Below are 18949 nucleotides of genomic sequence, written 5' to 3'. Positions count from 1 at the left end.
CTATACCAGTATTGTCAATAGTACCGGCTAATGCTAAAGCGCTATCCTAGTATTGTAAATAGTAGCGGCTAATGCTAAAGCGCTATGCCAACATTGCATTTAGAGGACAGCTTCAGGTTCATCTGAGTATTTCTTGGACGTCAGAAGTTGGACCAGGACCAATAGATCATGTTTGACTCTAGAAGACTTTGGGCTACAGATGGACTCATTCTTACCTCCCAGCTGCCATCATTCCGCCACCACCGTGCTTCACAGCTGGCATGAGGCGTTTGGTTTCCTCCATCGTGGTGCAACATCTCTACGTTGCCCCAGAAGTCAGATCAGACTTCAACTCTGCGGCCATTTTGTTTTAAGGAGAAAGAGGCGTTCTCTTTCAACCCAAAGTGTCCTATCATGACCTTTAACCTTTAGCCTGCTAACCGAGGCCTGCAGAGTCGTAGATGGAGCCGTTGAGTTAATCTGTGAGCCTCACGCTGTGACGTTGGGCTCAATCTGCTGGGATGTCTGAGATGTTTTGCTCTCTGGAGAATGATGGGACTTCAGAAGGTTTGGGCATGACCTTTGACCTTTTCCCAGCTGCTTTTCTGAGATCATTCCACCTTCACACACATCCTTATAGAGGCAGCGACTGAGACCAGTCCTGGGGATACTTTGCTCAACTTTTAATGTATCCTGTTTCTATGGCAACGGGGAGAGGTCCAGGATGACATCACCTGGAGAAGGTTGTCCCTAATTAGAGGGACAGCATGTGTTGCTGCCATTAACCCCCGTGTGTTTTTTCAGTGACACAATCCTCCATCCTGTAGTAAGTTGGGGGGGATGGAGCTGTGATGCTAGCATGCTAGCAGCAACAGGAACGCAAAGACGTTGAGGTCGGATTTCAGAGTTATTTGGGTTTTATTTGTTTATTTTGGGTTTTCACAGGATGAATGAAACTCATGTGATATTTACAGAGGAGTTCAGTGTCTCGTCTCAATAAAGCTTAAGAACCTTTTGTTGAGTTTATCTCTGCTGTTAGCATTTTAAATCAGTCAGTCAGCGAGCAAACGGTCAGATCAGTCCTTCCCCACAACTTCTTTAAGTATTTAAAACGTTTTCTCTCATTGGGTTTAATAAAAACTCTTCATCATCTAGACATTGCAACTTCACTTCATCAGGGTAAAGACTCTATTGACTGGATTTATCGCAGAACTTTGAGGAAAAGTCACAAAAAGCATAAAATGGAGCCAAATAAATGAAACAGAAACCTTTTGGTTACCTATAAACACAGATGACTGAATCCCGGTGGTGGGCACACTCAGAGCACCGCTCCTTTTTTTGTTTAGTACTTTAGCTTGTGTATCAATATGGTTAGCATTAGCTTCCACATGTTGGCATAGCGCTTTAGCGTTAGCGGAGCTGAAGCACAACCCTTACAGGCAGGTGTGTAATGACATATTAAACCCTGTGGAGTGCGACATACTGTGCTGTGCTGTTGGCACATGGTCGTATCAACAAGGTTAAAATTTGCACATTAGCTTCTGCTAAATACCTGTTTTATTTTTTATGTTTTTGGAAACAGCTTCTTTTGATATCTAGAGGTTCCTTGATGTCATGAGTTAAATTTGAGCAAAAGAAGATTAAACAAAATGTTTCTGGAGCTTCATGTCTCAATGTTTTCCCTCATTTCTTAAAATCCCGATGCAGTCACTGATAAAACGTGAACTGATGGTGGGAGGTTTGAGTGCAGGTCTTCCTGCTGGGACATCTGATGCCTCCACATCCAGGCGCTGAGGGAACGGCCGTGCTTGGGAAGCAGACGGGAGTCCGACTGTGTTTATTTTAAAAGCGGACTTCCAGGAGGAGGCGAGGTGTGACCGATCCCAGGAGAGCTCTTTATCAGGTAATGGACCTGGTGATCAAACATCTCACACAGAGTGGAAAAGAAGCAAGGGAAGTCGTCGTGTCACAGGAGGGAAGGGTCTGGATTGGACAGGAGGCTCCGGAGCAGCTGCTATAAAACCTGAAGCTGCAGGAAGACAGAAACGCAGAGAAGACGACGGACAGCAGAGTTTTATCTCCAGAATCAAGGTACAAGCGGCATGAAACTGGATGAACCTGCAAAAAAAAATCACTTTCTTCATTCCAAATGTTTTTACTCTAAATGCCTAAACTTCAATTTAGCAAATGTTGAATTCCTTGATGCTTCTGTAGACTGTCAGTGCGAAGCTTTCTAACTACTGCAGTGCTCCCACCTTGTGACACTTTTCTTGTGTAAAGTTGCTGTTTTCTGTAAAAGAGCACTTTGAAGACATGTTTATTTCTGCATAAAAATCCAAGCTGAAGCCGCTAAACGCAACAGAAATAAAACTGAGATCTTGAGAGGGCAGGTTCTGGTTCTGGAGAAGGTGGACCTCCTGCGTTAGGCTGCAGGGTTCTGAGTCCAGCAGAACAAGGAGTGTGTATCACGAGGCGTGTGTGTGTGTGTTTTATCCGGATGTGTGATGGAGGGAATGCAGCAGCGAGTGTGTAAGTGACGCTCAAAAGGCGTTTATTTGCAGGAATGGAAAGTGCTAAAATTAGAAGATGTTGCTGGACAATAAGTTTGAGCTAAAAGTGTCCGGCTGTCTGTGGGAGCCAGCTGTGTTTGAAACCATGAAGGGAAGCTTAGCTCAGGTTTTAATCAGAGGATGTTCTCTCTCCTACCTTTAGGTTCTGAATAATAATATAATTATTCAGAATGATGTGAGGCGGAAATATTTTTACTTTGTCTGCAGAGAAGAGAAATTTTAAAGTTTGTTTGGGTTCATTAAGTCTTTGGTCTGTTGTTCTTTTGGGTAAAGTGTTATTTTTTCTTAAGTTTTTATGTTATTTAGTTTTATTGCCATAACCATGTCCCGCTGTGCAACTTGTATTTTTAAAAATCAGTTTCTTAACTGAGCTCAGAGTTTAGTTGTCGGCTTTCTGCTGTGATTTGTTGCTGTGTTCAGATGCGGCTCTGCAGCCATCTTCTGATCTTCTGCCTGCTGCCCATCATCCTGCAATGCAGCGTCCTTGGAGTCCAACAGCAGCCGGCTCAGGTCAAGACACAGAAACACACATTTCTAAAAGAGGAACCAGAACTAAACCAAACTAACCTCAAGTCAGAGTCTGAAGCATCAGAATCAGGGCGTTAGTACAGGGTTCATCCTCCAACCGGGGGGTTGGCAGTTCCATTAGCAGGTCAGCAGAAATGCACCGAGGAATCTCACCTTCCCAAGGTTAATTTGACGGCTAAAAGTTTAGATATCCTCTAAAAAAATCCACAAACAGGCTAAAATTAAAATAATAATTTTGTGTGGTGAACCATGAAATCCGTCAAGAAAAGGCGGTGGTGTGCTGAACTTTGACATTTCTAGACAGCTGAACAAATGCTGTTGTACACACTGAGGTCTGTAAGGTTTCCTTCAAAAAAGACCTGCAATGTTAGAATTAAGACATAAGATTTCACTTGTCATAGAACGTTTAAAGGAAACCAGTGATGGCCTGGATTAAAAAATATAAAGCAGACAGATGGACGAATAGATGGATACAGAGAGCTGGCATCCATAAATCTGATGTACAGGCAACATCCTGTGCATCCACAACTAAAGATAAATAAAATACCCATTTAAATTTACTGATACACAGATCTTTTTAATCTGTATTTTATGTTTATGTTTTTAAATTATAGAGATCTTTAAAATGATGTAGAATTCCATGGAAAGGCTCAAATAAGTACAAAAAGCAAAACACAGGTTTGTCAAGCGAAAACATTTCTTGACATGTGAAAATGCCTCCACAATGCATAATATCTGTTATTCAGTGCCATAAAAATATTATCAAGTCCTGAAAATATAAATGTCCTCACAAACCAGCTGGTCCCCATAAGGAAGGTATATTTTCATAAATCAGAAGAGTCTTCAAAACGTGAAATAAACTCAAAACAGATTCTCAAATAGGACTGTAAAATTGTCTCAGAGTATCTCTTAGTGTGGCTCAAACTCACTTTAGTATTTAGAAAGCCACATTTTCCATAAAGTGCGTTTAATTGACTGGTCAGACAGAAGATCGGCAGGTGGGCTCCTCCTGGGGGCCAAAGCAAGCAGCTCCTCCTGGGTGCTGATATCAGATGGTGTGAAGCAGCAGGAAGAAAAGCAGAAATCTGTTTTCTCCTCAGTCTATTTTATACCAGATCTTCTGGAGTCTGTAGAGACGAACAGGCAGAGAGGAAGTCAGAAGCTAACGCACTACAACAAAACCAAAGCCTTTCAGGAGGAGCTGGAGGCTTTTTCTATCCTAAACCCTCCAATATAAAATTTAGGTTATTAACTAACTATTAATTAGCAAGCTAAATATGTAGTTTGCTAATTAAATATTTAGCTTCAAAATAAAGTTAGCTTGTACGTACCTACATATTTAATTTGAAGTTCAACATTTAGCTTCACAGCCAAATATTTATATGGAAACAAAAATTTTAACTTATAACTACATACTTAGTTTAACTAAATATTCAGCTTTAAACTAAAAATCAATATTTATTTTGCTAACTAAATATTTAGCTATTTTGCTAACTAAATCCATCCATCCATTTTCTGTACACCCTTTAGCCCTGCTAACTAAATATATCTTGATAATTAAATGTTTATTTTGCAACTGTGACATTTATAAATGAATGAATTACATGGTGTAAATATTACTAACTTAATAACCTTTTTTTGCTGTCTTTGTAAACAGCAGCTGGTGATTTTCTGATGTTTTTTGCCTCTTACTGTCCCTCAATCCACATTAATCAGCAACTTTTCAGAGGGAAGATTATTTAATTCAAACCTATTAGTTAGACTTTGCAGGAAAATATTGAATCTCAGAAACTCAAAGCAGATTATTTATATTCAGAGCGTAAACTACTTTCACATTTTATGTTTTTAGGACATTTTATCCTCTGGAAATTTAAATTGTTATTCAACCCAAATTCCTTCAGTAAAAAACAAACTTTTTCTGTCATGTCGGTTTTATTTCTTCTAGTTCGAAAGAAAGGTTTGAAGCTAAACATGAGGATTGTTGTTGCTCCTTTTCCAGCACATAGACTGGCCCGGGCTGAGGGCGCTGGCCGTCCTGTGGCGCCGAACAGGAAGGATGAAGCCCAGACTGGAGCTCAGCGCCAAACTCCTCCGAACAGACGACCTGATGATGATGATGGAGAATGACGTGACCGAGCCCCAGAGGAAGAGGAGTTTCCCTGGGAACAACGCCCCGCTGGACCGGCTGTCCGTGGGCTCCATGGAAACCAGACAGGGCAAGAAGAAGCAGAGGTAGGACTCACCTGTCCCAGGTGAATTCAACAGAACCACAGGCAGGTGAAGGAAGTTTCTCCTTCCACTCGTCTTTTCTTCCCAGCAAGGTGGCGGAGTCGCCACGGCGACGAAGCAATCCGCCTCCCATCGACCGAGTCGGAATGAGCCGTCTGCCGACGACTCGAGGATAGCAACGACGCCCTCATCTGGACAGGTGAGGAACTGCACAGGGCTGTGTCTATTCAGTAATAAATGTCAACACAACTTCTAATTTTAAACACAGGAATCCATTGTCATCTCTCTTCAGTCGAGTCCCTGCATAAATACCAGCCAACCACCTGGTCACCTCACCTGGACACGCTTTAAATGATGGTGCATTCAGGTGCAGCTCAATAAACTCAGGACCAACAGCTCAAGTCTTAAGGAGACAAACTTCTTCACAAAAACACAGAATTCATGAGGATATTACATAATTTCATGCATTTTAATGAAACTTTAATGAAATGAAAGCATCGAATTGTATCGAATTATTTTAGGCAAAAATTATGAGAAACACCCAAAATATTCAAATTCGACAACAAAGTATAAATATAAATAAAAATGTTTAATACCAGAACTGATTACGATGACCTGAACACCTTAAGTTATTAATCTATTAACGGTGTTAGAAAAATACCTTTGGTCAATAATGTGATTTATTTAGAAAAGCTCATTTTGGTGCAACAACAGTTCAAAATAACAAACCAAATAACAAAATAAATCTTTCACAAAATGTTAATTAGCTACAGATTTTAAGATTTATTTCACTCTAAATCATCAGGTCCACATTTATTGTTGCCGTTAGGGCTGATCTTGGTTCAGACCTTTTGGCTGCACCTGAACGCACCATCTCCGGCTCTCCCTGCTTCACCTGACTGGAAGCGACCGCCGCCTCGACTCGAAACGCCCGACACGACTGGAGCCTTCCAGCTTTCTGCTCAAGTCTCTTTTTAATGTTGCAGCCGGACGCATTTCTGCTGCAGCACAGAAACACACCGACGGGAGGCTGCAGCCGGTTTTGTTCACAGGGCGATGTTAAATCTGCCAAACAGTTCTTGACGGATTTGTTTTTTAAATTTTCTCTTATCAAATAAAGTAAAGATGTAAATTCAGAAATGTCATCTGAAAAAGTAGAAAACCACATTGATCGATATATTTAACTTTTGTCTTCCATTCTGTGAAAAACAATAATTTCTACTCCATTTATTTTAAAATAAACAATGAAAAGATGATTTTTTTGCATCTTGTCACCATGTGAAATTCAAAAATTTAAACTGTATGAACTGAAAGTCACACTGAATAGCATTTTAAACTTTATCACGTCTTTAAAGAGTAACTAAACCCCAAATCAACTTGTTTTGCATTTAAACTGTCTAAATTCTTTGTGCTTTAGTCCAAATGTTTGAATTTTTATGTAGATTTGCTTAATTTTGCAATCGTGGCCTAAATCTGTCTCTGTACTGCCCTCCTTGGGCTGAACGTGGTACTGCACTTGAGTTTTCCTGCTGGTTACATCAGTTCGGCTGATGTTTGGCTGGAGCTGTAATCCAGTTTTCCCATTTTAAAAACCTTCCTGTTAAAATTGAAAAAGATTTTCAAATGTTTTTCTCTGCCTGTGTTTAAATGTACATAATTAAGACAAAGCAAAGAATCATCCGTTTGGGTTGTCGACCAAACATTGAAAAGGATTTCAAATCATCGCCTTCTTAAAAATAATGGCCTGTTTTATCTTTTCCCAAAAGGGATTTTTGTGCAAAAAATTAAAAAATAATCACGTGGCAAAAATGTACATTATTTTATGACAGTGACAAAATTAATTTAGGCTTGGTTGGTACTCTGGGTTTCAGACACAGGATTTGAGTCACGCTCTTTCAAAACGCTTGCTTTATTATGTTTAATGTATTAAATAAAAGCACAAAGCCTGTAAAAGTTTCAGTTACTCTAAATGAAGGCCAACAGACTGAATCAGGCGTTGCTAATGGCTAACAACCCAAACTGGCTAAACTGGCTGACATTGAAACGGTTTCATGTTTAAAACGTGTTACAGTTCCTGACGGTTTGCCAGCTGCTAAAGCTAACAGACGAAAAACGGACGGCTGGTGACGTCATGATGGAGAGTTTATTGAATTTGTTCAGAGAGCAAAAAAGTTTACAGCAGATAATCACATTCGTTAAGAAGCCCTTAGAGAGGCAGAGCTGAACCTGAGGAGGGAGGACTGAGACGGTTCAGGAGAACCACCTTAAAACAAACCCACGAAGAAGAAATCCTAAAAAACTAAAGACAGAGACTGGATCAGAGTGGCATCCGGTTTCCTTCCACGCTGATCTTCACAGCGTGACCAGTCTTCGTCAGCCGCCGAATGTCCGCAAACCTGCGCATCTGTTTATCGACCCGGGACAAACCCTTCTTCACCGGCCCCTGCAAGAGGAAGACAGGAAGCAACAAGCTTAGCCTTCAAAATAAGAGCATCACCATAGCTCTGAACAGGGTTCCTACGCAGTTTTCAGGGAAAAGTTCCAGATTTTCCCAGATTTACAGAGTTATCCGTCTAAATTCACCATAAATTCGACTTGGCCTAAAATTTGGATGCAAACATCGAGACCGAAAGAGAAAGAAAATAGAAAGAAAGAACAAACAAAAAAATGAAGGAAAAAGAGAGAAAGACAGAAGGCAGGAAGGTAGATAAAAAGACAGGTAGAAAGTTAACAGATAGAAAGACCAGAAGACAGAAACATGGAAAGAATGAAGACAGTGAATGAAAAGAAAGAGGAAAAAGAGAAAGACAGAAAGACTACTGCCCTGTTTATGCGCTCTTCAGTAAAACATTTAGTTGCGATCTAACCGCTCGTATTCACGTCTCCAGTGATTGAACTCTCTGACTGGTGATTTATAAAACCTGGTTTCAGAGTGGATCGTTTTGGGCGCGACACCCCAGGAGGTGTGAAAGCACACGTACAGAACGGACAGCTGCTGGGTTTGGTTTGTTCATGCATGAGCAAAAAAAAACCAACACCAACAGCGGCTAGCACCGCTAGCATTAAGCGAGCTGCTTAATGTGGCCAGTTTAACACTATTTGTTAAATTAACATTGGTTCATTAGAGATGGGTTGCTGGTTTCTCAGGGAGATGGAAGTTAAGGGTCAAAAGCACATGAGGGTTTCAGTTACATGCTAAAATCACAGCTCCATCTAGTGGCCTGGCATGGCAGCTACAGCAGATTCAAGGTGCCTAAATGTGGAACTTTTCCCCAATCAGCATCTGAACATACCAGCAGCTTCCAGACAGCGGCCTCCTGGAAACAAAGACTGATTGTGTGTAGGAACCATGTGTCTGGAGCTCTGATCGGATCAGAACCAGCAGCTTCTGATCAGAACCAGCAGCTTCTGTTAGTGGAATCAGCTCAGCTCTAATTGAAGCACAGCCAGCAGTCAGACCAACCAGCCCTGAAGTGGTTGAAACTTCACTTCATCGACCCGATTAGTTCTACGTAGCCGCTGCGCTCCACACCATGCAGACGGACTTACTGCCCCCTGCAGGCGAGCAGCCGCAGCTACAGCGGCATCCTGTTCCCCTCTATGCTGATCTTCACGGCTCCCTGCGGCCGCCGCAGCTTCCTCTGCTCGGCAAAGCGCCGCTTGTGCTTCTCCAGCAGGCTGATGGCTTTCTTATAGCCGCTCTACAGAGGACCAATCAGAGCTCAGCAGCACACCTCACCTGAGTCACATCGTAACAACCCGTAGGTGAGGTGTCGTCTCCGCTCCACGAGGTTCTGTCCTTCAGTGACGGGTTTTATTTTGATTTTAATGCTATAATCTATTTTATGTAAATTTCTGCAAACTACATAAGCAAACAGTTTAAACAATTAAAGATCTAATTTTTTACCCTCAACTGGTTTTATCCTTTAAAACAATCAGTTCATCTCTATTCAAACTAAAATTAAATTCCTCAACCAGATGAATGATTTTGAATTAAAGACAAAAAATAAAAATAATCTTAACCCAAAATGCAAAAAATATTAAAAAGAAGAAATTTTTTTTGAATTTTGTCTAATATAAAAATTTTATGCCAGAATCAATCTGGTGTCTGCAGCAACAGAAACTGTAATAACTTACAATTAAAATGTATTTTCCAACTTTAATATGAAGTGTTCATATTCACATTTTTTTCTTTTCAAAAACAGTATTTGAATAAAACATGAAGTTTTTGGTAATGACCATTAAATAACAGCCACCGAGAGAAAAGTTATACTTTTACTCAAATTTACCTTTTAATTTCTAAAACTTTCAGTGAACATTGTTAATTCAAAATGATCCAGAATAAAAGCTTTTTAAACGGAAACTCACCCTGCTGGAATCCCCCTCCACGTTCCATTTGGGTCGGACCACGTAGTCCTTGTTGGAGGGCATCGGCACCCGAGCCCGGGCGCAGAACCCGGGATCACCGGGTCGCAGAGCTCTGCAGGTCAGAAACATCGATAAGGTTCACGTCAACTTTAAAAGAAATCTGAGTCACACAATCTGTCTGTGAGATGAGTAAATTCAATTATATTCAAATTAAATACGTCTAAATGAGAAGATTTATAAATTATAAAAAGGGAAAAAAATTAAAACAAAAACCTCGTATTACATTTAATAAAATGAAAAATGTATAAAATACATTTCAAAATATAAAAGAAACATTTTATAACAAAATTAAAAAGACTTATTAAATTTAAATATAAAACAAAATTCCTTAAAAATTACATGAATAAAAACACTATAAAATACCTAAAAATAATCAAATCAATTACAATAAAAAAACCAAAAAAATTATATGTACAAATAAATGTTTTTTAATTAAGAGCAGTACTAAAAGATTTCAAAATAAAAGTCTTAAAAAAATATACCCCCCACCCTGCCCCTAAAATTTCACGAATAAAAACGTTAATAAAAATTTTAAAAACAATTTGTAACAAAACAAAATATTAAACAAGGTAAATAACACAGAATTCCTAAAAAAATATTTCCCGATTATATTTCTGGTAAAAAGTGCATGATAAAATAGTGCTGGACTGACTTTTCCTCCCCGGTGAGCTGCTTCTCCAGGTCTCTGCGGGGCGTCTGACCTCCAGAGCTGCAGACCAACACAAACACAAGCTCTGCTGTAATATTCAGACTCAAGCCGCCACACCAGGGCTTCCTCCTGAAGCTCCATGCTGTTATCAGCAGGCTTCACCTCACTGCAGGTTAGTGAAGCCATCAGAACCTGGAGCCGGTTCCGATCCGATCGGCCTGCAGCAGAAACTCTGCACCACGTTTTAGTGTCACTGAGCTTCACACTCTGAGGTTTCTAACTGCTGAGCATGTTCCTGCCAGAAGGCCAGAACAGATTGAAAATGATTTCCATCTTGAGAGTCAGCCCCTCTGTGCAGCAGCGCCCCCTGCTGTCTACAGCTGCAGACTGTTCATCTTAATTATTACAGGCTGTAAATCCAGAGTGCTGCCTGATCGTCCATCTCCCTCAACACAAGCATTCCTTATTTTATGGCTTCTGGATTGCCTCAAGTTCTGCGGCATCACTAACATTCATCTTCAGGCTGCAGCTGCACAGAGGAGCTGCAGCAGAAACACGCGCAGCGCAAACATGCAGCAGCTCTGGGACTGGACCTGGTTGGTGGAGAGAAGACGTCGGGTTCCTGCGCCCTCTCCACCTTCTGAGGCTCACTGGTGGAGGAAGGAGGACGAGGACGAGGAGGAGAGATGGATGAGAGGAAGAAAGAAACACACACACGTTCCTGTTTCCCTATGCTTTTATAAAATAATTACAAAGAATATGAAATAGCTAAAAACTTCTGGATGGAAAGTGCAACATCTGGAGAAAGATGTGGTACTCTCTGTGACCGTTTCGTAAAAACAAATTGAGTGAGACTTCATAATTCAATTTATTTGTCGTTTCTGTTATGTTTATTTATTTTGGATATCTAAAACTTAATAAACTTTAAATTCATCAAAATTTAAAGTTAATTGAGTTTATTGAGAATTTGTTCTTGCATTGCTATACTATTGTCATCGTAATACCTAAAAATGATTTCAAAACAACAAAGTTATTGCTTATTGCAATAACGGGACAATTTATCATCCAGCAAAATTTGTCATCGTGACTGGCCTATTCCTAACCCAAAAATTATTATTTTGCTTTGTGTGAAAATGGCAAAATGTCCTCACAAATACACATGTCCTCACAGTTTTGGTTATTTAAGTACGTCCTCATACAATAGCTAAACAAGTACAAGTACACACACACACACACACACACACACACACACACAAGGAGGACAGATTTACCTCGCTGAGTTTCCCATTAAAAACATCTGACCAGCTGAAACCAGAACCTCCTGTCGCATCATGTGACTACCTGCTACTGCCAGTCAGAGATCTGTGTGTATGTGTGAGTGATGGAGACCTTGAAAAAGCCTCAAAGCGATCAGGTTTAGTCAAAGTTTGAATCTTATTTCTGTTGCTACCTGAGCCGGCGTCTCTGAGGCGTCTGCTGGTCCAGATCCCTCTGCTGCCGCTCTTCCCTCGTCATTCCCTTGTAATTGGACGTCAGACCGAAGATCGGCCGCGACCATTCGTCTGGAAGGAAACGGACCAGAAACATGTCAGGAACGTCTGGACTTTCTGCAGCTGGACCAGAACCGGGTCAGGTCTTACTGATGAGCTTCAGCGCCAGGTCTTTGTTGGCCCGGGATTCTTTGGGATGCTTGTAGAGGAACATGACGGCCCGTCCGATCCCGCTGTGCTTCAGCGTCTCCTGGCTGACGTTGGGGAGCTGCAGGAGGACAACAGGACGTTACTAGGGTCCAGAAGACATCCAGTCCGTCCCTGCTTCCAGTGCTAAATGGTCTTTAGAAATTATTTTAGTGGTCTTTGAGGGTGTATTTGTTATGTTATTTTAATGAAATTAGTCAACAGTGGTCTCAAGCAACAATATTACCGTTTATCGCAATAATTTCTGGAACAATTAATTGTCGTGACAAGCCTGGTAATGAATACTCAGAAGACCGTTTCCAAAAAATGTATTCAATTATTGTTGAACAACCACTGACGGGAGTTTTCTCCCAACTTTTGCTGTCGCCATTTTGCATAAGGATGACCATGGAGCGCCGCAATATGCAGACAGAAACGGCTACATTCAGTTTGAAAGGCTAATAAACAGAATCATAAAATGAAAAACTGATGGATACATCTAAAATTTCAGTATGTTTTAGTTTTTATAAATGATATAGACCAAGTTAGTTTTCCCATTTTTATTTATTTCAGTTAAATATTTTCTCAGTTTTTGTTATTTTTAATAAAATATAATATCCCAGCCTCTCCCACCTCTTGCAGGATCCGCAGCAGCTCCTCTCTGATCCGCAGCGCCGGCAGCGATTTGTCGGGCAGAGGGCTGATCCACTCCTTGATGGCCGACATCACGCCGCTGTCAATGAACGTCTCCTTCAGATCCTGCCTGGGGGGCGGAGAGGACGGTTGTCAGATTGGACCGGGTCGGTTCTGGTTCTGAAGTCCAAACGGAGCGGACAGAAACTCACTTCTTGAGGTGCATGACAACCTGCGGCAGCAGCGTGAGCTTCTTCAGCGCCGGCTTCTTCTGGCTGTTCAGAGTCCGGTCCTCCTGGTCAACAAAGCGGAGTCAGCAGCTCAGCTTTTATTGTGAAAGGATGGCAGACGAGGCTAAACCTGCCAGGCTTTTATTGTGAAACACAGCTGGGACTAAATAATCTAGGCTTTTATTGTGAAAGGCTGACCTCTGCGGCCTCGTTCATCTTGGTGATCATGGCGCTCACGACATCGTCGGCATCGCTGATGAACGTTCCTCCGTCTCGGTGCCTCCTCTTCCGGCTGTTCATGGCTTTCCTTTTGGCTAGCATGATGTCAAAGTCGGACATGAAGCTGGTGCTGAACACACACACACACACACACACACACACACACACACACACACACACACACACACACACACACACACACACACACACAGGTTTAGCACCCTGCTGGGTCCACGCAGCACCGGCCACCTTATGGGGACACCTACTCCTGGCCACTGCGGTCCACTCCTTCGTCGGAGTCGGAGTCATCGGCCGCCTGCTGCTGCTGCTTCGGCTGCTTGCTGGCAGCCTCCAACTCCTCCTGGTTGAAGCCCTGCAGGAGGAAGAGGAGGATGAAGAGGAGCCGATTCCCGATTGGTTCCAGCTCCAAAAGCGGTAACTTACCGTGAACTCCTCCTCTTCCTCATCTCCAGACTCTCCGAAAATGTCTGCGATCATTTTCCTGCAACACATTTAACTCTGGGTCAACTGCAGTTCCGCTTCCTGCCAGCAGGAGACAGTGGTCAAACTCACTCCTCTTCGTCGTCCTCGCCGGAGTCGCTGTCGCTGCCGAACAACGCCTTCTCGTCCTTCTTCACCGCCGTGGGTTTGGACCGGTCCTCCTCGTCGCTGCCGCTGTCTGACCCAAGCTCCCTCAGCTTGGCCGCCAGGCTTCGATCCGGGCCGACCGAGCCGTCGCCGCTGCCCGAGTTCTCGTCGTCGTCGGAAACCGCCCGGCTCCTCTTTGCTGCTGAGACACAAGGAAGTGGACAGATGAAATGACTGGATCGGTTCTAGAGCTCTGGGATGATGAACCGGGTCAGAACAGAACATCAGGCTGACTCACCTGGTTTGTCGTCCTTCTCTTCATCCTCGTCTTCACTGTCAGACAAGATGGCCTTCTTTCTCTTCACTGCAGAAACATATAAAGAGAACCTCAGAACCACCACAGAAACCCGATTCAGATGGTCCAGAACCAGTAATTATATATACTGGTTCTGGACCAGTATATATACTGGTCCAGTATATATACTGGTTCTGGAACAGTAGGCTTCCAAACACACTGGAAGCCTACTGTTGGGTTCAAGTTGTGCTAAAAGGAGTTAGCCTAGCAGTGATGCTATGCTAGCCTATGTAGCATTTGAATGCTAAACATGCTAATGTTAGCGTCCATATTTCTAAAGAAGCCCAGAATGATCCAGGCTTCCTGAAACACCTGAAGAATAAAATCTATAAATAAATCTGGTTTTGAGCTCATGTGGAACTTATTCAATAATTTAGCAGGAATAATTAATTTAGCAGGAAAAAGGTTTGGGAATTAAAATGTTGCTGATTTTGTCAATATATTTTTGACAGACAGCAGTCATTAAACAGTTCGGACTGTCCGACTCAGAGGGACAGAGACGGAGCTGATTGGACCGAAGGACAGGAAGTCCCGTCGGTTTACAAACCGGAGACGTCTGTATGCAGCATGGTGGTGGCAGCATGATTATGTGGGATGTGATAAACCCCTCCAGATCAGTTCTGGCTCTGATGTCTCTACCTGGTTTGTCGTCCTCTTCCTCGCCGTCATCTCTCTGTTGCTTCTTCTCTTCCTCGCGCTGCTCTTCATCACTTCCTGTTGCAGCCTTCTTCCTCAGCACCTCGTCCTCCTCATCCTCACTGTCGGATTGCATCACACCCTTCCACTTCCCTCCCCCTGCCCCTTCCTCTTCCTCCCGTTTACCCTCATCTTCCTCGTCGGAGTCCATCGGCGCCGCCTGGCGTCTGGCGGGCGGCTCTGCGTCAGAGTCACTGTCTGAGTGTTTCCGTGGAGACGACGCCGGTGCTGGTTTGTCCTCTTCGTTGTCGGAGTCGCTGCGGGCGCCATCTCCTCTGGGGGCGTCCTCCAGCTCAGAGCTGCTTCCTCGGCGCTTGGCGGGGGACGACACGTCCTCTTCCTCGTTGTCGGACGCTCCCCGTTTGACCGGAGACGACGCCTCGTCCTCCGAGCCGCTCGGCCGTCTCTTCCTCGGCGATTCCTCCTCTTCCTCGTCCGACGCGCTTGCCCTGCGTTTTGCCGGAGAGTCTTCGTCTTCGCTGCCGCCGGGCCGAKGAGSCTCSKCCTCCGAGTCGCTCTTGTCTCGGCGGCCCCCAGGAGCCTCGTCCTCCGAGTCGCTCTTGTCTCGGCGGCCCCCAGGAGCCTCGTCCTCCGAGTCGCTCTTCTCTCGGCGGGCCCCAGGAGCCTCGTCCTCCGAGTCGCTGTTGGCCCGGCGCCGGTCCTCCGCGTCCGAGCTGCTGGCTGCCCCGCCCGTTTCCATGGCAATGGCAGCGTCTTCGTCGTTGCTGCCGTCGTCCTGCAGAGAGCAGATCGTCAACGCACCGAACGACATTAAACAGCAGAAGAAGAATCAGCCAGCAGGTCAAGCTCAGACTGCACTACTTTCCCCTACTACTCTCCACTTACGTTTTATCATTACTGCATTTTCTGCACTTTGTTGTCATCAGATGTTGACGTTATGCATGTCTGGAATAAACAGGAAGTGGAGATGGAGGTTCTGGTCTGACAGACCCACCAGCGTCTGGGAGCGTTCGCTTCGTCAGAACTTACTCAGCAGATGTGTTTCTATCTCCGTTTTAGCGCATTAACTCTCTCAGAAAGGCCAAAAACTGCCTCATGTGAGGTTAAAAAAAAACAACAACTTTGTTTTTCAAAATGGCTGAAGTTGTTTTGAATTACCATCAACTTATTCTGATGTAATATTTCAAAATGTGCATTAAAAAACGCACTGGAAACGCATCTGGTTCCCTGGCTGGAATCAACCAGGACATTAATAACTTATAACTAATCGCCGGTTCTGACCTCTGACTGCCGGCCGTCGCTCCTCATCTCCTCGCCGTCGGATTGAGGATGCTCATCCTGAACCGGAGTCCCGCCCCCATCGTCTGGAGACAAACGGAAGAAAAACTCTTCAGCATCAAACAAACTCAGAGATTAAAACTTCACATGTTCCAGAAACAGCAGCTCCACTCAGAGAGCCGAGGATGATGCTCCTTCATCACAACAATGAGACGTTCTGAAAGAATCTGATCTGATTAGATGTTCAACTCTCTGAAGTTTACAGACTGAAGGTTTTCTGTAGCGCTGATTAAATCTGCAGCACAAACCAACGTTTCAAGAGTTCAGGAGATTTTCCTGTCCAAATGATTCATGGATCAAAGGATGAAACACTTCAGTCAACAACAAAACGTCTTCAGTTAGAAGCTTCTTCAGATTAGCTGTAATACAGACTGCTACAGGAGATCCTTCCTCCCAACAGCAATCAGCATCAACAGTAACTTTTTGAAGAACCTTGAATTAAATGAGTTACAGCAGCTTTTAATTTTCCTTTGGAATCAATAAAGCATTTCTGAATTTGAATCAAACTCAGCAGTTTGCCTAGATATGTTGACAACAGAAGATCAGCTGGAACCAGCAGCTGAACAGATCAAAACACGATCTTAGCGGCCTGAGGAGAAACAATCATGGCTGAAACCTGTCAGTCAGTGATGCTGTGGGCTAGAGGTCAGAGGTCAGCCAGGATGTGAACGGATCTCCTTCCAGAATGACCCAGGCTCTGCTGAGCAGCAGATTTCAGCCATGAACCGCTGATTTACAGGAAAACCTGAAAACTGACTGAGGAAGAAACACAAAACACGCAACGTTTAGATCTGAAACCAAGCTCTATCAGAACCGGAGCAGCTAACTGAACGCAGAACCGGGTCCAAACTTCAGGACCGATACTGAGGAACCGGGATGAACCCCAGAAAACACCGAAAACGAAAAGCGTTTTATGGGCGAGCTCTTAAGTTTGTCAGCCGGGAAACAAAGCGCATTTACCGGACATAAAGTCCTCCTCTCCTCCGTCCATCTCTCAGACGAAGACAGACTCCGGTTCCGACCTTGTTGGGCGGACTGGTACCGCTTTACTGGTTTTTAGTACCGCAGCTGGAGGGAAAACCGAAAACCCAACAGTGAAGAGTAAACAAAACGCACATACACCAGAAGCTAGCTGCCGTTAGCACACCGAGAACCAAAATGGCGGAACCACCACCGTCTGCGCATGTGTGATGGATTACGTAATTTAGTTCTGTTCTTTTGGTTGCTTCATGGTGAAACGGAAACAAGCATTAATGTGTCGTGCCGCCCCCTACAGACCTGGAGGAGAGGCAGTGAAACCAAACAAACCCTTTTCTGCATTTTTTAAATTCTGGTTGATGTTTTCCCAATTATTAATAATTATTAATCAGTTCCAAAAAAATAAGTAAATTAAATAAATATTAAATTTAGAGTTGATAAGATTTAAAGTCAAGGTCAGATTAAGTTATTTTTGAAAAATACAAACTTAAAAGAGATCATTTTATGATTGTGTCTAAAGAATTTGTTTAAAAATAATTAGCGAATTTCCACCAAGAAACTCAGAAATTTTGAGATGAATCTCAGAATATTTCTGGAAAAGTTTCAAGTTTTCAAAGTCGACTTTTGAAACTCAGAAAATTTCATGTTTTTTTCAAGGAAATTTTAGGAATTAATCTCAAAATTTCTGATTTTTTAATAGTAAGTTTTAGACTTTTCAAGCTCATAAATATCTGTTTTTTCTAGAACATTTCTGAGAATAATCGCATTTTTTGTGTAAATTTATCTGTGGTTTCTATCTAAGTTGGCCGTAATTCGCCGTCGTAGAATTTAGTTTGTTAATACAAAGTTGAATAATTAATTTCACATTATGAGGTTTTTAGTGTTTATCTCCAGTCCGGTAGGTGGCGGTAGGGCGCCATCACAGTTGCAATGCACCTCCGTAAAACAAAGCTAGAAGAAGAAGAAGAAGAAGACAACATAGTGACGTATTTTCTCGTCGCCGCAGCAGCTCCACGTGCGTTTCAGTCAGATTCTGGTTCTGTTCGGGTTCCGGCTGGTGTCAGCCCGCTGTGATGGAGGAGCGCAGCAGACTGTGTTCCGTGTGGCTCGGGTCCGAGACCGGGATCCTGAAGGGGGTCAGTTTGGACCGGAAGCAGGCCTTTAACTTCTCCAACACGCGCACGCTGAGCCGCGACCAGGAGGTGCGCGCGCTGTGCTGGGCCGACCCGGCGGAGAGCGAGCTGCTGCTGGGCTGCGCGGACGGAACCGTGCGGACCTTCAGCACCGAGAAGGGCGTCTTCACCGAGGCCCGGAGCTGCGGAGACCCGCAGGAGGGCTGCTTCAGCGGGCTGGCCTCACTGCGGGGCTCCGCCGTCATCACCTGCGCGGAGTGCGGCAAGCTGCGGGTGTGGCGGGAGGACGGCAGCGGGCCGGTGGCCGAGCTGGACGCGGGCGGCAGCGTGTGCCGGATGCGGCAGAGCCCGGTGGACCCGAACCGGGTGGCGACGGGCGGGAAGGAGAACGGGCTGAAGATCTGGGACCTGGAGCGGCCTGAGAAGCCGCTGTTCACCGCGAAGAACCTGCGGGACGACTGGCTGGATCTACGGAGGCCGCACTGGGTCAGAGACATCGGCTTCATCCCGGACTCCGACAAGGTGGTCACCTGCACGGGCCACCATCAGGTAACTGCTTCCGGCTGTCTCACCTGTCTTAGGTTACGTCAGTTTTTACACCTGTGAAGCAGACTGCTCAGTCTGCTGGTGACGTCAGCACGACGTCACTTGTTAACGTAAACAAAGTGGAGACATGGAGCAGCTGCTCAGGTGAACCAGCAGGTGAACCACCAGGTGAACCACCAGGTGAACCAGCAGGTGAACCAGCAGGTGAACCAG

The 18949-nt window shown here is 44.0% G+C and overlaps 3 protein-coding genes across 8 annotated transcripts in view; 2 read left to right on the top strand and 1 right to left on the bottom strand.

Annotated features, from left to right (window-relative positions):
• The window catches only part of ostn (osteocrin), a 7560-nt gene extending 1099 nt beyond the window's left edge, over positions 1-6461 (top strand). Inside the window, exons 2-6 of one of the 2 annotated variants that reach the window (XM_008402052.2) lie at positions 1687-2070; positions 2970-3059; positions 5077-5309; positions 5395-5505; positions 5575-6461. In XM_008402052.2, the coding sequence (XP_008400274.1) occupies positions 2970-3059; positions 5077-5309; positions 5395-5482 (411 nt within the window). In that variant the 5' untranslated portion in view covers positions 1687-2070 and the 3' untranslated portion in view covers positions 5483-5505; positions 5575-6461. Of the gene's footprint in view, positions 1-1686; positions 2071-2969; positions 3060-5076; positions 5310-5394; positions 5506-5574 lie in introns of those variants that run through there. The other variant, XM_017303074.1, reaches the window with a different exon arrangement.
• Positions 6462-7430: 969 nt separating this feature from the next.
• iws1 (interacts with SUPT6H, CTD assembly factor 1) lies at positions 7431-17354 on the bottom strand. 5 transcript variants are annotated; one of them, XM_008402048.2, is made up of 17 exons: positions 17040-17354; positions 16023-16105; positions 14724-15516; positions 14028-14093; positions 13715-13931; positions 13586-13643; positions 13408-13514; positions 13121-13271; positions 12905-12987; positions 12693-12822; positions 12024-12141; positions 11834-11945; positions 10977-11033; positions 10387-10443; positions 9675-9786; positions 8856-9007; positions 7663-7749 (listed from the first exon to the last, which is right to left on the bottom strand). In XM_008402048.2, the coding sequence occupies exons 1-16, from the start codon at positions 17068-17070 to the stop codon at positions 8882-8884; spliced, it is 2301 nt and encodes a 766-aa protein (XP_008400270.1). In that variant the 5' UTR covers positions 17071-17354; the 3' UTR covers positions 7663-7749; positions 8856-8881. The 5 variants fall into 5 exon arrangements, with proteins under 5 accessions (XP_017158571.1, XP_008400269.1, XP_017158572.1 ...); XM_017303082.1 differs by lacking the exon at positions 8856-9007 and having other exon boundaries at positions 7431-7749; positions 13715-13928; positions 17040-17347; XM_008402047.2 differs by lacking the exon at positions 8856-9007 and having other exon boundaries at positions 7431-7749; positions 17040-17343.
• A 218-nt stretch (positions 17355-17572) lies between these two features.
• wdr74 (WD repeat domain 74) overlaps positions 17573-18949 on the top strand; it is an 8500-nt gene continuing 7123 nt past the window's right edge. Inside the window, exon 1 of the mRNA XM_017303058.1 lies at positions 17573-18739. Within this exon, the coding sequence (XP_017158547.1) occupies positions 18131-18739 (609 nt within the window). The 5' untranslated portion in view covers positions 17573-18130. The remainder of the gene's footprint in view (positions 18740-18949) is intronic.

The sequence above is a fragment of the Poecilia reticulata genome, unplaced genomic scaffold, assembly GCF_000633615.1.
Source record: "Poecilia reticulata strain Guanapo unplaced genomic scaffold, Guppy_female_1.0+MT scaffold_159, whole genome shotgun sequence".
Classification (NCBI taxonomy): Eukaryota; Metazoa; Chordata; class Actinopteri; order Cyprinodontiformes; family Poeciliidae; genus Poecilia; species Poecilia reticulata.
This window is presented reverse-complemented; position numbering and strand designations above follow the sequence as displayed.